The 18416-nt window shown below is 38.0% G+C and overlaps 1 protein-coding gene across 1 annotated transcript in view; it reads left to right on the forward strand.

The window, feature by feature from the left end:
• Window positions 1–2312: 2312 nt before the first annotated feature.
• NCK2 (NCK adaptor protein 2) overlaps window positions 2313–18416 on the forward strand; it is a gene marked incomplete at its 5' end in the record, with an annotated part of 28885 nt that continues 12781 nt past the window's right edge. The window contains one exon of the mRNA XM_081997617.1: window positions 2313–2538. Coding sequence (XP_081853743.1) covers window positions 2313–2538 — 226 coding nt within the window. The remainder of the gene's footprint in view (window positions 2539–18416) is intronic.

Below are 18416 nucleotides of genomic sequence, written 5' to 3' on the forward strand. Positions count from 1 at the left end.
CCTGTGTGGTGGCAACACCAGCCAGCTGCGTTGATAGTGTCCTATTTCTTCATGTTCTCCATGCCCCCAGGAATAGTAAGAATTGACCATTTTACAATTGCAGAGATCAAATAAACTGATCTAAATTGGAGAGAGAATTATATTGACAACACCAGCCTCCTGAACATGCTTGACTGCAGTCCCCCTGTGGCTACATCAGCTTATCGACCTGTAGGCTATCTGTCCATTTTATGTGAGTCAAAAACCAGGGCAGTTTATTGGAGACTGCGGTCCAAATCCCAGGCTGTCCTATGCCATTGTCAGACGGGATTATTATTTTAGGGAATGAAAAAGTTGTTGAACGGTATAGTGAGTTATTTCTTGTAAAATCATCAGTTCCACCTGCATAAGTCACAGCCTGTTTGAACTGTGAGGGTTGTGTTTCTTCTCAGTTGTTCAAAACATCGTAACTTCTTTTTGAATTCATCTTGGGGATCTCAGTTACGCAAACTCACATTTGAATAATGTTTTAATTGTTTTAATTGTTGTGTGTTTCTTAGTGTTTTCTAATTGGGAAATGAGAACTGTTGATTTTGGCTTCAGATTTTCAGGGGTGACGGTGCTGGTGCTTTCCAGAGCTTTGCTGTCAAATAGTTCAGCAATCATAGCTCGACCCTGCAAGATGCTCTCCTGGAAACAAAATGACAATAAGAGAAGGCTATTAAATTATAATAGAGTCCATTATTGGACTATGATTATAGGTTAACTTTAAATAAGGAAAACACTTTTTCTTCGAAAAAGTAGATTGCTGGGCTGTCTAGCATGTAGTTTTCACAGCTTGTACTGTAGCTGAAGGGATAAAGTGGGTGTGCATGTGTTTACAGACTGCAGAAGGAACCCTTTCTGAATATAGGTGATGTAACTCACATGCTGAACAGAATTTCTGAGTGAGGGTTGGGGCTTTTTCTAATTACCCTTCTGTCACATAAAATATTAGGTATCAGAGTTCATAGGGTTGTGAGCTGCTAAGAACTAGGCAACAAAATCAAATCATGTTAAAAAGATCCTTGGACATTAAGTTTGAAGTACTCTTGGACCCGTTTCTACTAATTTGAACATTAAAGGAAATCTACAACTTTTACTTAAAAAAAAAAAAACCACAAAACTGCTACATTGATTTTTCAAATATATTCTCACCTCCCATTCTCTCCCGTCTTCCTCTGCTTCTCCTCCCCCAGCACCCCAAAAAACCCAGCAGTGATTAGAAAAATTTAGCTAACTTCTCAGAAATTTCTACAAAGAATTTAGAGGATAAAATCAACATGGTTTGGTTGGCATTATGATATGTTTGAATGTCACTGGTGCTGGCATGGGACTTCAATCTTCCTTGCACGCTATTGTGCTCCCTCACGTTGTTCTCAGTAATTACTGGGATGCGTAGGAAAATGTGGAGGCACGCAGCTGCCTTGATGAAGCTGACAAATAGCTTTGGAAAAGATTGTTCTTGTTACAGGTAAGTAAAAAAGGACAACTCCTTCAGTCTTAACAGAAATCTGGCTAAGTTTCAGATAGGGAAGTAATGAAATGCAATCAAGGGAAGCGCAGTGGGTACTCTTCACCCCGCTGACTCATGCCTGGCACAGGACTGTGGTGAGCTGGGATCTTCCCAGGAGCAAAGGCTTCTCCTAAAATGCAGTCTTGTGCTGCCTTGTACAAAACATTGTGAACAAAGGCTTACTAAAGACGGTATCCTCTTCTTGATGGCAGATTTCCCTGCTGAGTTACATTACTTCTTGAAGGATTTTTAATTTCCTACCCAAAAAAAAAAAAAAGATGGATAACTTTGTTTAAATGCAGAAAAACTTATAAATAATATGTTAGTATGAGGTTAAGGAACTAGGGCGGAAGGAAAAAATATTTTTGGAATGCTGCTATTTTTTTTTTCCTCAAATTAGAACTTTGAATGCCAGGTGTGGGATAGTTTTATAATGCTATATGCAAAAACTAAATGGGTTTTATAAACTAGCTTTTGTTAATGTATATCTGAATAATATTTTATATACATTCAGAGGAAACAAATGTAATACATTATGACTAGAATTTACGTGTCATATTTTAGTGGCAGAAAAAGCAAGAAAGCTCAGTGTGATGACTTATTTTTAAAAGAGGGGTTGCAGTCTATGAGGTTTTTCTCTGTATGGCTTTCTCATTTTTCCCTACCGTTTTCTTGCTTATTTTAGAAGAACTTAAAGAAAAAATTGAGTAAGAATTACATGATATAATTTACTGATGAGCATGTTCTAATATTTTGTTGCAGAAGGACTCCATGAAAGATGACAGAAGAAGTTATTGTTATTGCAAAGTGGGATTACACTGCACAGCAGGACCAAGAACTTGACATCAAGAAAAATGAGCGTCTTTGGCTATTAGATGATTCCAAGACATGGTGGAGGGTAAGAAACGCGGCCAACAAAACGGGATATGTGCCATCAAATTACGTGGAGCGAAAGAACAGCTTGAAGAAAGGTTCTCTGGTTAAAAATCTAAAAGACACATTAGGTAAGTCATTTTGTATTTTGGAAGAAATTTAATAAACTTGTTGGATTTCAGAAGGGGAATATATTGTGCATGTGAATATTTTTTTTTAACGTCCTTGTTTGGAGTTTCTTAATCCGTAGTTTAAGGTGGCATGGTGGATGATTGAGGGAAGGAGGGAGATGGGGGTATGTGGGGAAATCATGTGGAAAAATCTGTAACAGGTTTTCTCCTCTCGCATTCAGGAGAATAAGATTTTATTTTGGTTGCAGTTTGGCAGAGGTGGTGTATTTTTAGTGGCTGAAGAACTGTGTTTTCATTGAGATACCAACTGCTGAATCCTCTCCTCTCATGCCAGGTCCTCTCACTCAGAAAGATATAAACTGGATTGTTCAGCATAGCTATCATAGCAAAGCTAAATCACTGGGATTATACGAAGTATCTGTATGCAATGTCAGAGGTTAAGTTTCTGTGGTCTGAGATGTTCCTTTTGCTTCCAAGTCCTTAATACGTACTCTGTTTTATACTTGCACATAAATTCTTCACAACAGCGTAACATTCATATAAAATAATATACCTTTGAAAAACTTTGAGTGTTTGAAGAAATGTATTTGGCAGTCAGGTGAAACGATTTTTTTTCCTATATTTTTGAATGATTTTGAGTCATTAAAAATGACTGATTAAATTACTGAAAAATGGCTTTGCATATGCCTAGAAAAGCTTAAACATAGTAATAAGCGATCATTTTACATAGAGGCCAAAAAAAAACCCCTACTAGTGGCATTTTAGGATGTGATGAAAAAAACAGAAACAGATACGCACCTGGAGGTGTTTTGAGGTTATTTTTTGCTTGTGTTTTGTTTTTTTGCCTGTATTTTGTGAAGTCTTACATAGGGGAAACTTACTCTGTTGCAGTTTGCGGTAGCAAATACTGACTTTTCAACAGAAAAATTAGAATTTAGGATTGGACTTCTTAGAAAGCAAAAAGGTACACTTAAAAATAATATGGCAATAGCTTATGTAGGTTTATTGCAGGTGTCCTGTGCCAGTGTTATGTCTTAACAGGTTAGGTTTCTCAGTCACTTCTTTGTTGCTGTGTCCTCCATTGCTGAGCCGCCATAAAATACATGGAAATTGAGGGCTACAGGACAGGCAGCAGGCAAACAAGGTTGTCACAAAATTTACCACGGTGATATTTAAAACCGTAGGCCTTTCTGCAGCTGCTCTTGCAATATACTCATTACACTGCCAGCAACTGTGCTTATGCCTTTTCAAAGATTTGTATGAAGAATAAGCTCTAACATCAATTAGTTAAAATCAAAATCCCAGTTGTGACTTTAAGCTCCTTTTTTATGGATTTATGTTGGTTAAAATATATATTGTCTAAAAGCTCCTTTGTGAAAGCATTGCATTTCTGTTGTGATAATATCTCAAGTGTTTGTGTAAAATATGGACAGTATTTACCTAATGTAAATAAACACATTTTTCTTCATATCCAACAGAAATGCATTTACGTGAAGGAATAGAGATGTGTCCTAGCATATATGCATGTTTACCTCTTTGATCTTAACAAAGCTGTGTGCTGTAGGGTGCTGTGCTTCACTTCACTATGGTGGCTACTGATGAAACTCTGTGAGAACAAACCTCGGCGGTTTCATGGCTGACCCTTCGCTAGTGTCGCATCTTCCACACCTCAGCCCTTTGCATGCACGTGCACGGGTTTTTGAGTTCTGAAGGACCGTTACTGCAATCTACTGATTCCCCTGTACCTTTTTGAATAGCTTTTTCTGGGCATTGTTTGTTCAGCCGAGGCAGAAAATACCATGTGGCGGAGGCTAGCTTTTGCTTTTGCAGTGACCACGTGTACTTGCTAAGCATACAGAGTGCAAAGCACCTCTCGTGCTCTTTTGTGCTTATACATCCTGTGACAATAAGAAACTGCCTAAGCCATACCTAACCCATAGATTGGTTCAGGATATTCTCAACACCCCTGAAAAAAAGTTGGTGCTTAGAGTATTCTTTTTTTATAGTTTAAGGGCTGTGCACTGCTTAGCATAATGAAACTTTTGTCTGTGCTGTACAATTTTCTTTTTACCTTTCCTGAATTGGAGTCCTCAACTCAACTATAGTCTTTAAGCCTTGCTTGTCTTGCTGTACAGTAATTTCCCATTCAGAACAAGGAGAGCATGTGTCCTTCCTCAGAGGATCCTTTGTTCTGGGTGACCATTAAGAATGCACTTATTTTTTTAAACAAAGGCTTGCAAATTGCAAGGCTGATGCTTGATCTAGTGAAACAGCTTTTGAAAGTTTTGCTGAGCCCAGTGAAACAAGTTCTTAAGTTCTCTCCATAGAAATATGTCTAATGTCTCAGCAAACATGCCTCTCCTAAGATCACAAGAAAATTCACATTAAAATACCCGCTAACCCATCACAGATGGGAATGGCAGTCATTAGTATTAGTCCTTAAACCAAATCTGTTTCCAACTTTGATCTTAAAGCTATTACCAAAATATCAGGTACTGAACTTTAAAAAAAAAAAAAAAAAATCACTCAATAATTACTCATAAGTCTTGTGAAATCTCAGGAGAGAAACAGCAGCCTCTTAGCTGCTTCCAGTGACAAGGCTACCAGGCTTTAAGGAGAGGGACCCTCTGAGGTGGGTTCCTGGACCCACCTTTTATACTTGCGGCTCTCCAGCAAACGGTTGCACTTTTCCCTGCCTCTTTCTTAATCAATTACATTTCCTTGTGTTTGAGCATATTTAATCTGAAAGCATTGTTATTGCACAAATGATGTAGTATGTTGTCTGTGTGATTGCCCGTAGCTATCTGCCACTCTTCTGCTTATCCACAGCAATTACCAGTGCTTGATTTATACTTCCTTCCCAGATATTCAATAAATATGAAAAGTGCCAGCCATAGTACAAATTGTGGCAGACCCCATAAGAGCTATTACTGTTTAATAAATAGTCCCCATAGTTGGCTGTTGAAGATGTATCATCTAAATAGTTCTTAATCCATGTAGTCTGTCTTCTAATGAAAGTTTATGGCACCAGTTAATACAGTGGTGTCTCGTACGTAAAAGCCAAATACACCACGAAAGTTTACTATGTTTATGAAATTGCCTTTATCAGGAAAACTTTTAATCTCATCAGAGAATGAAGTCATGCCTGTTTGATGCTGAAAACTAATTTTCCCAGAACTCTGTTGATTGTCATTAATTGAATCTCAGCCCTTGAATACTTTATTAATAGAACCCCATGAGGTGTAGCGTTGTTTGGCTTGAGGTTGGTAGAAGTTTAATGGGCATGTGAGTACTTAGAACATGCAGCTTGATGGTTTGAAACATCAGCCTGTTTGCAGCAGTGTCTTAAGGCTTCTGGAATTTCCATTGTATTTCAGCATTTTTGGAAAAGAACATCAGCAAATAAAATGTGTTCAGAGCCAACTCTTTTAAATGTATTGGGTGCATATTAAAATACTGATTAATACTTGTTTAGCATATGTTCATTAGATACTAGATCAGTTACTTGCAGACTTCAAACCAGCTCACTTCAAATCTCAGATGACCTCCAGTAATTTCTGAAGTGATACTTTTGGATCATCCTACATCTTTTTACAAAACAATAGCCTTTTCTGCACCATTTACTTTTTCTTTCCCCTTCTAAGGGCTTACTCCGTTCACATAGTATCTTCTTTTAGTTCTGTCATCAGGGGATTTTTCCAAAACTTGTAGCTTTCATTAAGTGACTTGGATACATTTCAAGGCTTGTAGTTTTTCTGCTGATGGCTGTCTGTTTTTATCATTTTTCTGTTTGTTATATGTTACTTCTGTGTTCTTAAATCGCTTTCTTGAGTGAACTCTAATGGATACGTAGCTACAACGGCTCAGTTTTAATTATGGAAATGTAGCATATAGGCCACCTATTAAGTATTCTAAATGGTTGGTCTTCTCATTCCCCTTTTTGTCTTGACTGGGTGATACTGAGAGTAAAAAGTTAACGGCAATTTAGCCATTTCAAATTACTGTCTTCTGTTTGCTCATATTGAATGAAATCTGGTAATTATTACTATTCTTAAGGCAAAAGCCAGCTTCCAGGCCTATGATTAAAATTTCATCTTCATTCATTATAATTAAGTTTAATACAGTTTCCTTCTACAGTATTTCTTTTGTGGGGAGGGCATTTTTTTATACGTTTTGATTAAGTTGTACTAAGTAAGAGACCTCCAGCATGCATCTTCCAAAGTGTAATTTTCTGTAATATAATTCCTCCCACGCGCTGGGGGTGGGAAGGAATTCCCATACCCATTTGGACGGAGTGCCAGCACCATTCGCAGAGCTGCCTCTTGAGCATGGCTCCACAGGTTTCCCCTTCTGCAGCAAAGATGATCTCTACACTTGCTGGCTCATCTCTGTCGTGTCAAACAGAAACCTTATCTGAAGGAAGCAAAAATAATTAAGAAGTCAGTTGTTTGTGTAAGCAAAATAAAACTTCTGCATTTTTTCCATCCCTTTGCAAGTTATTTTCCTGGCAACAGCGCAACTCCCCAGGCAGCAGCATGCCACGGGCGACTGATGCGTGTGATCCAGCAGCAGGGTGCCATTTTCATGGGAATCCATGATTTTCTGAACGTTACTGCTTTTGCTTCACAACTAGCACTGCATATTAGGGATTTCTTAAAAGTGTCTGGTCTTGCTCCCTTTGTGAACAACCACATGAGAAACCTTGAAGACATTTCCACGTGGTTGCTGGTGTGTCTTTTTGAACAGATGCCTTGCAGAAGAAAGGTTTATTAAAAGGTGTTAAAAGAGAGATTTGGACACCAAGAATAGAGGAAATGTGTTTGCAAAATGCATAGGAACAATAGAAACACTGGAGATGAGTGTTGGCAATGATGGCAAATAACAGTAATCTCAAACGTTTCACAGAGCTGTTTGAGTTGCACGAGAGACTTTGCATGACTTCTTTATTAAACATTAAGTAGTAAGTCAGCAAAACACTTCAGTAACTTTTTAGGTTTAATTCACTCAGTCTGCCAGATTTTCACGTGGAAAGTAAGAATTGCCAGATGAGATGTAAAGTACAGAAACCAGTCCTTACTTGCCTCAGTATCCCTGGTACGTTATTTCAGCAGTGTTGTGAGTGTCCAGGAGTATTTCCTGTGTTCGTCAGCCTCCACAGTGGATACTTGGGTCAACCTGTAGATCTGTGCACCAGTTCCCGAGTGCTATATAAACTGTTGCTTCCAGGAATCAACAGTTTTACATCTCTCCCTTTCTCCCCTGCTTATTTTTATTTATTTGTTTGTTTGTTTTGTTTATACGCAAAGGGCTTCTTCACATTTATAACTTCACGTTTTCCCGTTTGAGAGCTACTTAGTGCCGCCTTCATTGTGCCTTTCTGGAAATTGCTGGGGAAGTTAGCTCTTTTTTCTTTAGACAGTCCCTGTTTAGTAACAAGCAAAAATGTGGAATAAGTCATCTTTTAATGCAGTGTTTTCTTTAACATTGGAAAACACTGTTGATTAAGAGGTTTGGTGTACTTCCTTTTTAGATACAAATATTTCAACTCAAATTTAAACTCTTAGCATCATATTTCTGCATAAAATGTTCATGAAATCTCATTCTCCAAATAAGTCATCATACCCTAACTGCTAGTGCGTGGGTTAGTGGTCTTTATTTTTTGTTTTGGTTTTGAGGATTTTTTTTTCTTTTTAAGAATATCTTAGTGGCCCACCTCGGTAGTTCTGATGTGGTACGTCTGGTAAATTTAATTGTACAAGGTGGTATTTTGACATTCATCAAATCACTTCTTAATCTTGTCTTGAGTACTGAAATTTGATAATTTCATTATAACTAATACGGATAATATCAGATAACTAATACTGTTTACTACTTAAGCCTTTCACTGGTGAAAGTTACTTATGTGACTCTAATTGTTGTGGTTTTTAACTGAACTTTTTCCAGTTCTTCAGCACTAGTTTTTAAAAGTGTAATCATGAGAAGCATACACAGTATTTCTGGCACAGTCGTAGCTATAAATTGAGTCTTCTGTACTCTTTGCTTGATGAACTTGTGTTTATCAGTGAACTGCCTTAGCTGTATTAGCTGCAGGATCACAGAAAACACATTAAATGGGTAATATGACCAAGCACTAGTTTGAAAATATTTCTGTTAGTTCTTAATTAGTTTTTTCAATTTTAGTATTTTTCTGGACACTGTGTGGGTGTAAAATTTATTACAGAATGAAAGAATGGTGGAAATAAGAATAAACATAGTACAAGTTTATAAGTACATGGTTGTATAGCACAGCCTCTTAAGCCTTATAGAGCTCATGTTAATAAAAACAGAACTGCCTTGTAAGACAAACAGAAGTTATTTTAATCTCTTCAGAACTTTGAGTTCCTGATGTTGTTGGACTTCCTTGTCACAGACCTATAAGAAATGCTAGTCTTTCTACTCAAGAGCAGGCATTTAGTAAATTTGATTAAAAAAAAGTAACCAACCAACCTTAAGAACTTTCTACAGTTATGGAGCTACTTGCCATATTATTTATCATATGTAAGACTTCTAAGAGGGAACGATGGGAAGTCTTTCATTTAGCCTAACGTCTCTAGTTGAATTCCTACAAGGGGATTTTACTGCTAAATTCAACACAAATAAGAGTATTTTTTCTGTGTCACTTTATGCTGCTTTGAAGCTTTCTAGCTTGTCAGTAAGTGTGGGCGTGATGGTACTGTCCGTCTGTCATGTCTCTTGGAAGACTGGATGAGGGTAAGTCATCTGTATTGGCACTTTTAAGCAGTCCATATACAGGCATTTAAGCTCATCTTTATGGAGAGGAAGCAGTTGAAGTTTTTATATACAACACAAATTCTTGCTCAGTTTCCTAGAGCCTATGTGTTAAAATAGCATATTCCATGGTTGAATTTATTTAGCAAAAGCACTTTCTCTGCTGCACTACAGCCTGCTTTTTAGTTGCATTACTCAAAGTAAGCATGTTTTTTTGTGAGGCAGTGTGGCAACAGTGGTGATCCTTCACCGGTTATGAAACTGAAGAACATGGTTTTGTGGTAGTGAGAGAAGCTGATGGGGACTCTGTTTAGGTGTGGTGTCTTTGGTGGTTTGAATTAAAAAAAAAAAAGCTGGAACAATTGCATTTCTCCCATCTTCACAGTAATAACAGATCAGTCTGGTTGCATGGATTACTGTCATTAGGTGCTGAGAAAGGAGAAATGGGAGGTGCTCACAATGATTTCAAAACGCAGGGAAGAATTTTCTTCCTTTCCTACCTAGAGCATGTGGAGTTAGGAGACTGCAGTGCTGGTACCACTTGGGGTGGTAGCAGGTGACTTGTATAATAAGGAATTCAAATGCTTTGCTACTTTCTGGAAACATATCTGCCTCATGATCATCATTAAAACCTAGACGTGGCTTAAGCATCTATTTTCAGTTCACTGATGATCTTTGAAGATCTAGAGACATACTTAGTAGCAGTAGCTCTGCATATGGAAAATGATACCAGAAGATATTGCTGACATGATAGGGTCTGCTGTCTCGCTGTTAATTTGATATATACATAATGGCAGAAGAATATATTCCTTTTGAATTAGTGTTACTATTGTGCATGTTAAAATAGTTACCCAAAATGCAAAACAAATGTACAAATTTATGGTTACAGACCTATTGTATGCCTGTAAAAATTTAAGTAACACTATGCGTATCAACTATGTCCAGTGAAAGTAGCATTAAAGGAATTGAAGTCTCTGGTTTGTGGAACTAAAATCAGACTTTCTAAAAAATACTGTGTTATAATTTCTAAAGGAACATGTGCTTAAGAAGGAAAAAAAAAAAAAATCTGAAATTCCAGAGCAGACTAATGAAAATTAAAAAACAAAACAAAACAAACAAACAAAAAAACCACCCACAACCAAAACAAACTAAAACACAAACTTCATGCTTTTTTTGTTACCTGCAACAAAAAGACTTGAAAGCAAAGAAAATTGGTAACTATTCTGGAGAACTCAAGTTATAGAGTAATACTTCTTTTACTGCTTGATAAAAGGCTTTCACTGCCGGATGTATGCATCAGGCCCTTTATCCGAGGTGAAAAGCCAAAAGCAGCCGTGAAAGCACAACCTGCAGCTTGTTGCCGTGCCCCTGAGCTCCAGTGCTAGCTGGTGATGGGAGCCGAAGTTTGCTCTTTTTTTCAGTTGACGGCTGCATGTATTGTATTCTGCTGAAAGTTTGTCTTACGTGAATTATTTTTCGGGGTGGATTATTTAAAGGATTTGCTACTTCAGGAGTTTGAAACAAACATATAATAGAAAGAAACAATGACGTGTCCTCGCTTTCAGCAGATTTTTTAAATATGCTGGTTGCAGTGAAATGTTGCACGGCTGAAACTGTAAAGAAATCTTGCTGGTTTCAGTCCATGTTGAGTGAATAAATTTGTTCTTTGTATTGTATTATAAGTCTCATGTACGAGGTACTTTTCCCCCCTCCCCATGCAGACTGCGTGTGTGTGCTTGGAGGTACAATTTGACATTTACAGATTGCAGAACGAGCCTTTATTTTAGACATAATTATGTTCTGAGAAGATAAAAGGATTGCTTAACTCAGCATGGCTGCGTGTACTGGTGTCTTTGGTGGTGTTACTTCCCTCGACTGTCGCCTTCGAGGACCCTTGGTTTTGCCCCTCTCTAAGCCACTTATGTTTCAAGATGTAATCATGTTTGGCCTTAGAGCAAGCCCAAAAATTAGGTCCCAGGGTAGTTTCATCATTCCCTATTAGAGTCACCCCATTGCCGGTGGCTCTTCCTACACCCTGTTCCAGCTATGGAGGCAGAGCCTTTTGCTCTCTTAGCCTTAAAAGTTTGTGTCTGAACCCTCAACTCTTTTGATGTTTCATTTTTTTCATAGAATAAAATCCTTTAAGCAATCTGCTAATTATGTCTCCTCTTCTGAGGCAGTGAAAATAGCATATGTTGTGTTTTTTTTCCAAGTAGTGTCTGGTACTGGATTTTTTGCGTTCGGATTGTGTGTTTGACGCCGTTGGAAAACTCTGTCCACATAAATCCCTGTAGTGCATCTTTCATTTTAACCTCTTGCTCTGAAATGCTCTGGGTACAGGAAACTCATTATCTGATACTGGAATTTGAATGTACCTTTCTTGATAACAGATAGGCATGTTTAACAGAGTCTAAATTACGAGAATTAGTGCAGTAGTTGTTTTTAATACAGTTGCTGAGTGATTTCTTTATGGAAGCCTCCATACCAAATAGTGTTTGATGTATGGGAAACTTTGACATTACTTTTTCCTGTGTTTGAAAAAAAACCATAGTGAGTGATAAAGCAGCCTCGTTGTTGAAATGTCAGAATTTCACTCTGACATTTAAAGAAGAGTTTCCATTTTCTGGTTTGTTCTAGTGCAGCATGTTTTTATATTGAGCTCCTTAAAGAAGATACAAAAAGTCCTTAATAGAGCTGTAAGGCTTTGTTTCTGTAGCACAAATGCAATTGAAGATTTCTGCAATTTATAGCAGCATTGTTTAAAGAGTGCTATTGATGGAGATGTTTCTTCTAAAATACTCTGTCCCATATGGATCTTGGCCTTTGCGTGTTTGGTTGGAAACTGGACGTGTAGGTGGAGGGGGAGAAGGGGTGGGAGGTTGCAGACTGAAAATGGACAAAAAAGTTTGGTTTTTCTTTCTACGTAGCAGAAGAAACTTCAGTGTGCTGAATTCCTTTTTAATAAAGAAGCAAAGACAAGTTAATTTAAAATTATAAAAATAATAACACAAAGATAATGAATGTCTGATCTGGACATTCCAGCTGTCAAGAAGTTATGTGTCTATCTCTGTATTGAGTGAATGAATTACTTAATTTACATCAGTTTATGTTTTTTCTTAAGGATTTTCCTTAAAAGATAATTACTTCTTTCTTAATGTATTTTTTTTGTTTGTTTTGAAAAATACACTGCATACTTTGCATACTTAATAACTGTATGCATTAATCTGCAGTATAATTCTAAGCCTTGGTATTAGGAGATGAATAACTTACTGGTAAACAGAAAAGGATCTTTTTTAACTGCATACGTGTGAAGTCAGATAGAATTGCAATTCTATTAAAATGCACAAGAAAAATCATTATTTTAGGTATCTTAAATAAAAATTGGCTAACATGTTAAATAAATGTTACCTCTAAATAAAAATGGATTTTGATAAACTTGCTTGTTTCTGATGCATCTAATACAAAATACATGATTAGTAAATCTAATGAGAATTTCTGGTCACCTTGTCTTTGAAGATTTTAGAACTAGGAGAGCTGTTGTGTAAAATTGGTTTTATGTTTGGGGGAACTAAGACATTTCTATCTCAGCTGAAATTGATTTCTTAACTTTTTTATGTCACAAAACTTAACAGAAATTATTTTTAAAATATTTTTTGTAACTGTTTCAGGGATGGCTATTATTAAGTATTTGAACAAGCTCTTGCTCTAGGTATTTACACTGGGTGTTCTCCTAGGTAATTTGTTTGATTTTCTTAAATTCAACCTCAAACTGGTTTTGCTTGAATGTTTCAGCTGTTTAATGGCAGTTGTCTTAATAGATTATAATAATGTAAAATTTTTCAGCTCTGGAGTGCTTTGTTTCAATTTGAATTATAATGGGGTTATTTTTAAAGAAGAAAAACATTTTTAAAATCTGATTTTTAATGAAAATATTTTCATTAAAAATGTACTGTACTTACGCTCTTTGTGGCAGCTTTTATGATCTTTTTTTTTTAACCATAAAGCAAGTAGTACCGTTTAAAGCATTGTAGTCTAGAAGGAGGGTACACAAATTGAGATGCATTAAAATTTGTATGAAAAATTTTACAAGTAACTGCTCTTTTTTTTTTTATTTCAGAGAAGAATGGCCAGTAATGTAAAGAAATTTCAGTTACTAGGTAATTTATAATGCCAATGAAAAGATCCTTTTTATATTTTTTCCCATAAATAAATTTTTCAAATACTCATTCATGTTATGTTTAAACCCATGCTTGGACAGCCCACATGAAAGTTGTGGCAGCGTGGGTAAGATGTAAGGCAAAAGCTGAAGGAATTGTCTCACAGAATTTTCCCTCTTTTTTCCTCCTCTTTTCAGTACCTTTTGTTTTTATATATTGGTCAGTTTGATCCCAAATAGCGGCCAATGCAAGGGCTGAAGCTGAGCATCGTGCTGAAAGGTGTTGCCGTCGAGCGCAGACTGGGAAGCTGGGCAAGGGTGCTCTCGCGTGCAAGGAGGAGCCCCGCAAACCACGACCCCGGCGCTGCGGCCGGTGGGGCCGAGGGGCACCGCGAGGCTCCTGCTGACCTGTCGAAATCAACCCGGCGTTGCATTCATCTCACTAAAATCACGCCAGTTAGTCAGCTTTTGACAGAGCTGTACATCCCGGCTTGATTTTTGGGTACTAACCTGATTACAGAGCAAGTCTCTTCAGGGAAGTCGTGGCAGGTTTGGGCAACTTGAGGGCTGGTGGGGAGCCGGGAGGTGGGAAGGCAAGGATCCTCACTAGCCCTGCCTGCCTTTCCATGTGGGCAGAGCATCATGTTCCTCTTTCTGGAGGGTTTACAAAGTAAAAACACTAAAAATTTAGTTTAGAGAGACAATAATGAAATATACCATTTTTTACCCGTCTTTGGTTTTGACTGTACATAAGTGGGCTTTTAATTCAGCTTTAGTATTAGTTCCTGTGTTTTGACTTGGTCATACAGCATAATTTAGGTTTTTAATTGAGAAAAAGCTTGTTGTAGTTGTGAAGAGACTATAAAAGAAAGTAGATGGCAGTGTTTGATGTACTATTAATTCAAGATATCTATTTGATGACCCTTACCATACTTGAGTTAATTTTTTGCTGATTTACAGCTTTGTAATAATATATAATAACTAGTGGAAAACTAATTTCAAACATAAAAGGTTGAATACATGATACAAAAATCAGTTCTGACTTGTTATGAAAAAGAATCAATTAAGATATGTAAACATAGCAATAAAATATGTAAAAACTTGATTTTTCTAATTGACAGGGCGAGAGGGAAGGTAACAGTGTTACTCAGAAACATTTGTTGTTATATTTCCAGCTGTATTTTTAGATTTAAAACTAGCTACTCCAAAAGTGATACAGGGTATTTGAAGGACACCATTAAGTAGAAATCTAGTCCCTTAAAGAGGAAGTAGTTTCCAAGAACTCGGTTTTATTGAGACACTTCTGTTGTTGGTTGTTGCAGTGTTTTTTATAGTTTAAAGGTTACTTACTAACTGTGAATTTGATTTGATGTACAGGTAAGCTACAGAAAATATTTTTGCTCATGATTTATGTATTAAAATCAGGGAAAGTTTTAGGAAAGATACGTTGGGAGAATAGAAATAAGGGTAGATTTAGACTCGGTATAAGGAAGAAATTTTTCACAAGAAGGGTGGTGAAACACTAGCCCAGGTTGCCCCTGGCATCTACCATCCAACATTCCAGGTCAGGTTGGATGGGGCTCTGAACAACCTGCTCTAGTTGAATACGTCCCTGCTCACTGCAGGGGGGATTGGACTAGATGGCCTTTACAGGCTCCTTCCAACCCAAACCATTCTATGATTCTATGAATGCAGTTGACACTAGTTTCACCTGCCAACTATTTTTTTTCAGAAATTGGATTTGGGTATTGACTGACTGACCTTTTTTTATATAGAGGATGGAAGAATGGAGAAGTAGTCATCAGAGGTATTAAGTAAACTTAAAATTCCTTTGGAAAAGAAATGCAACTGTATTTAGTCTATTTAAAATTAAGCTAGATACGAGATGTAATAAATTTAGGGAATGATCTTGGGAGGGGCATGCTAGGCAATTTGACTGCAAATATCTTCAGTATTTTGTGCATGTTATTCTTAAATAGAACTTAATAAAATGAATGTGAGTACCGATAAGCCTGTGGAGATGCATTATACAGCCACGTCAGTGAATCTGTTCTTTCATGTCTGGGGATGAGCAAAAGCAGTTAAAATACAAAATGTGGTCACTCACCATTTTCAGGCAAGGACACCAGCTCACAGGAGCATGAAAAGACTCATCAAATAAGTCTTCCTAAAATTAGGAAAAGATATCTGTTCTGTAAAGGGGCTTTTTCTAGTAAAGGTAGTATGTAATATAACCCATAATTAGCAAATGGAATATTAATCTTTACTAGTGGCAAAAAAATCCCTTTCTATACAAGTTTTGTGTATGTATTTGATGAAGTATGTATTAGGATAAGGTTTTAAAGATAACTAAACTTATTTATCCTAAGCACCAATTTACATGAAAATTGTAGCTATGCAGCCTTGTTTTCATGCCTTCCCTGAAGGCAGGAGGAGAGAGAAATCCTTCTTCTGGTTTTATCAGGAGAAAGCTGGGCAGTCGAGGCATCTGTGCTGTCTGCCAGGCGGCCAGACTTTGGGCTGGGAGCATGGCCAGCGTGGTAGAAGACATAGGTAAGGGTAGGGCAACGAGCATACCGCAGCGTCAGGCCAAAGGGGAGTGACCAGAAGGAAACTCCACCAGTGTGAGGGTTGGGGCTGGGGGGAGCTCAAGACATTTCCTGGAGGAGCTTCAGGAGCATGAGGTGGGACGGCTGGAAGTGCTGCGGGGAGAGGGCATTGGAGATGCGAGCTGGAGGACCTACGGGTGCAATGGGAAGGTGGTCTTTGGGACAAGCTGGTAACGAAAGGGTGCAAAGCTGAGGCTTGCACAATGGAGACTTGAGAGACAGGAAGCAAATTCATAGGAAACTGGTCTTCCTTCGTCCTGCTGCTTGCAAAACAAGCTATTTAGATCTGCAACTGAGTGAGGAAAGGAAGAGGGCATGAAGTAATGTGGGAGGCACGTTTCTGAGTCTCCCTAGGACTAAGCTTGGGGCCAAAGCGTTCCTTTCACTGCAGAGAGGAGGAGTATTTGCAGTGGATCCCTTCTCTGGAAATTACGCCAACCAGGTTTTTTTTTCTCTCAGTAATACATCCACCTAAAAATTAAACCTACTCACCTCACTTGGCAACTTGTTAGTAAGAATGAGAATGACCTAGTTTAGCGTGGGTCAACTGTAAAGTGTGAACAATGTTATTTCCTATGAGATGCCATAACATAAAAAAGGCTTTCTGCTGCTTTGTAATGCTTTTGCTCCCACTCTTTTCCCCTCACTTGAAAGCTGATCCATTGCTTTAGGTTTCTCCTTACGAAAACTAGTTGTATTACAAAGGATTATGGCTTCAGGTGAACTGTAACCAATGAGTCAGAATGGGAAAATACAGTTGTATTTCACTAGTAGGTAAGTTTTCATTAAAACAAAGTCAACAAAAATGCCAAAATTATGACTGCAATCACAAGTATATTTGACTCGTCCAAATGTGGCTCCCAAAGTGCTTGAATGTTTTTCCATGTAAGGAACTTCCATTTCATTTCCATGAAATTCCTTACATGGGTTTCATTCCATTCAGGCATAAGATACCCTTACAAATAGTAATAAGTGAACATTTCTGTTAGTAGCAAGTAATGGCAGTGTTTACTCTTCCAGAGATGACTCGTGTAAATTGTACGTTTTTAATGGAGTTGTGATTTTTGTCATAGATGTATACAAAGTTTATGATCATCCTAACTTTATTCTTGTTTAGCTATGACCAGCCGTCCTAGAAAAATATATTTTTAGACTTGTTTCCTAAGGAAATGAAGCTTACACTAGTCATGCTGTCACAGTCAGCTGTCATCGTCCGTCCATCTGTCCACCCTTGATAATTCAGCCAATTTTAAGCAAACTTGACAGACTGGCAGAGATGAACTAACAAGTTTTCTCCAACTCAGTGCCTGGGAGGGTCATTGTTGGTGTCCCTCACTAGAGGAGAAGCCAGAGCAATCCCAGCTCTTTGATCAGTCCAGGCAGGGCTGAAAGGCAGCAGGGCACCTGACACCGTGCTTGGCTGCCCAGCCCAGCGAAGGTAGGGAGGGGGGATGGAGTATACTTTGAGGGCTCCTTGGAGATTGCAGTGGGGGGCTGGAGGTATGAGAAGGACCTGGGGATGCGAAGGCAGCCATACGGTAATGGGGCTTACTGTGGATCCTGTTAGGAGATGGGGAAGGCAGACAAGGAGTAGTGTGGCAGGAGGTGTAAGGAGAAAAACAGGAACAGATTTCCTTCGTTCTGCTCATGGAACAACTTGTTTCCTCTTCTGCGCCATAGACGTGGTTATGAATGTTGTAACCTCACAGAAAAAATGAGTGTTAGATAATGTTGTGCATGCCCTTCACTGCGCTTGGCTGCAGACGGGTCTTTGCGTAGTTAGTTAACTTGGTCAAACCGGGTGGAAACACAATCTTTGTTGCACATCGCTGCTATTACAAAAGGCAAATCATTGCCATTCAATGAGCCTTAAAAAGTTTGGTTACAGTAAGCGTTAAGCTTAAACTGAAGAGCTCCAACTGCCTTTATTGATAAAGAAAAAAAAGTGAAGTTTCTGATTCCACCTCCCCACCCCGCCTCATGTTGTTATGTTTTGTGTTGAAAGGGAAGGATAGAAAGGAACATTGAAAATGTCAGATGCAGCATTGGAAGGTTTGTGGAAAAATATGCAACTTACAAAACTCCAAGTGAAAGTGCTTGGATGATAACCTTTTGCTAAGTGTTTAGTCACCTTTATCAGACTTCAGGATTTTTTTTTTTTTTTTTTTTGAGAAATCTGCTTCTTTCACCTATTTATCAACAGCTTTTTCTCTAGATACTTCAGTTTATGGCATTCTCTTATCACACAACATCGCCATATATCAGTTATCTCTGTGCTTTGGTTTTCAACTAGTTTTCTTCTGGCCAACTACTTCATCATCTGCTGGGTTTTTTTGTTGTATTAG

This window comes from Phaethon aethereus, assembly GCF_964289735.1.
Source record: "Phaethon aethereus genome assembly, chromosome: 1".
NCBI lineage: Eukaryota > Metazoa > Chordata > Aves > Phaethontiformes > Phaethontidae > Phaethon > Phaethon aethereus.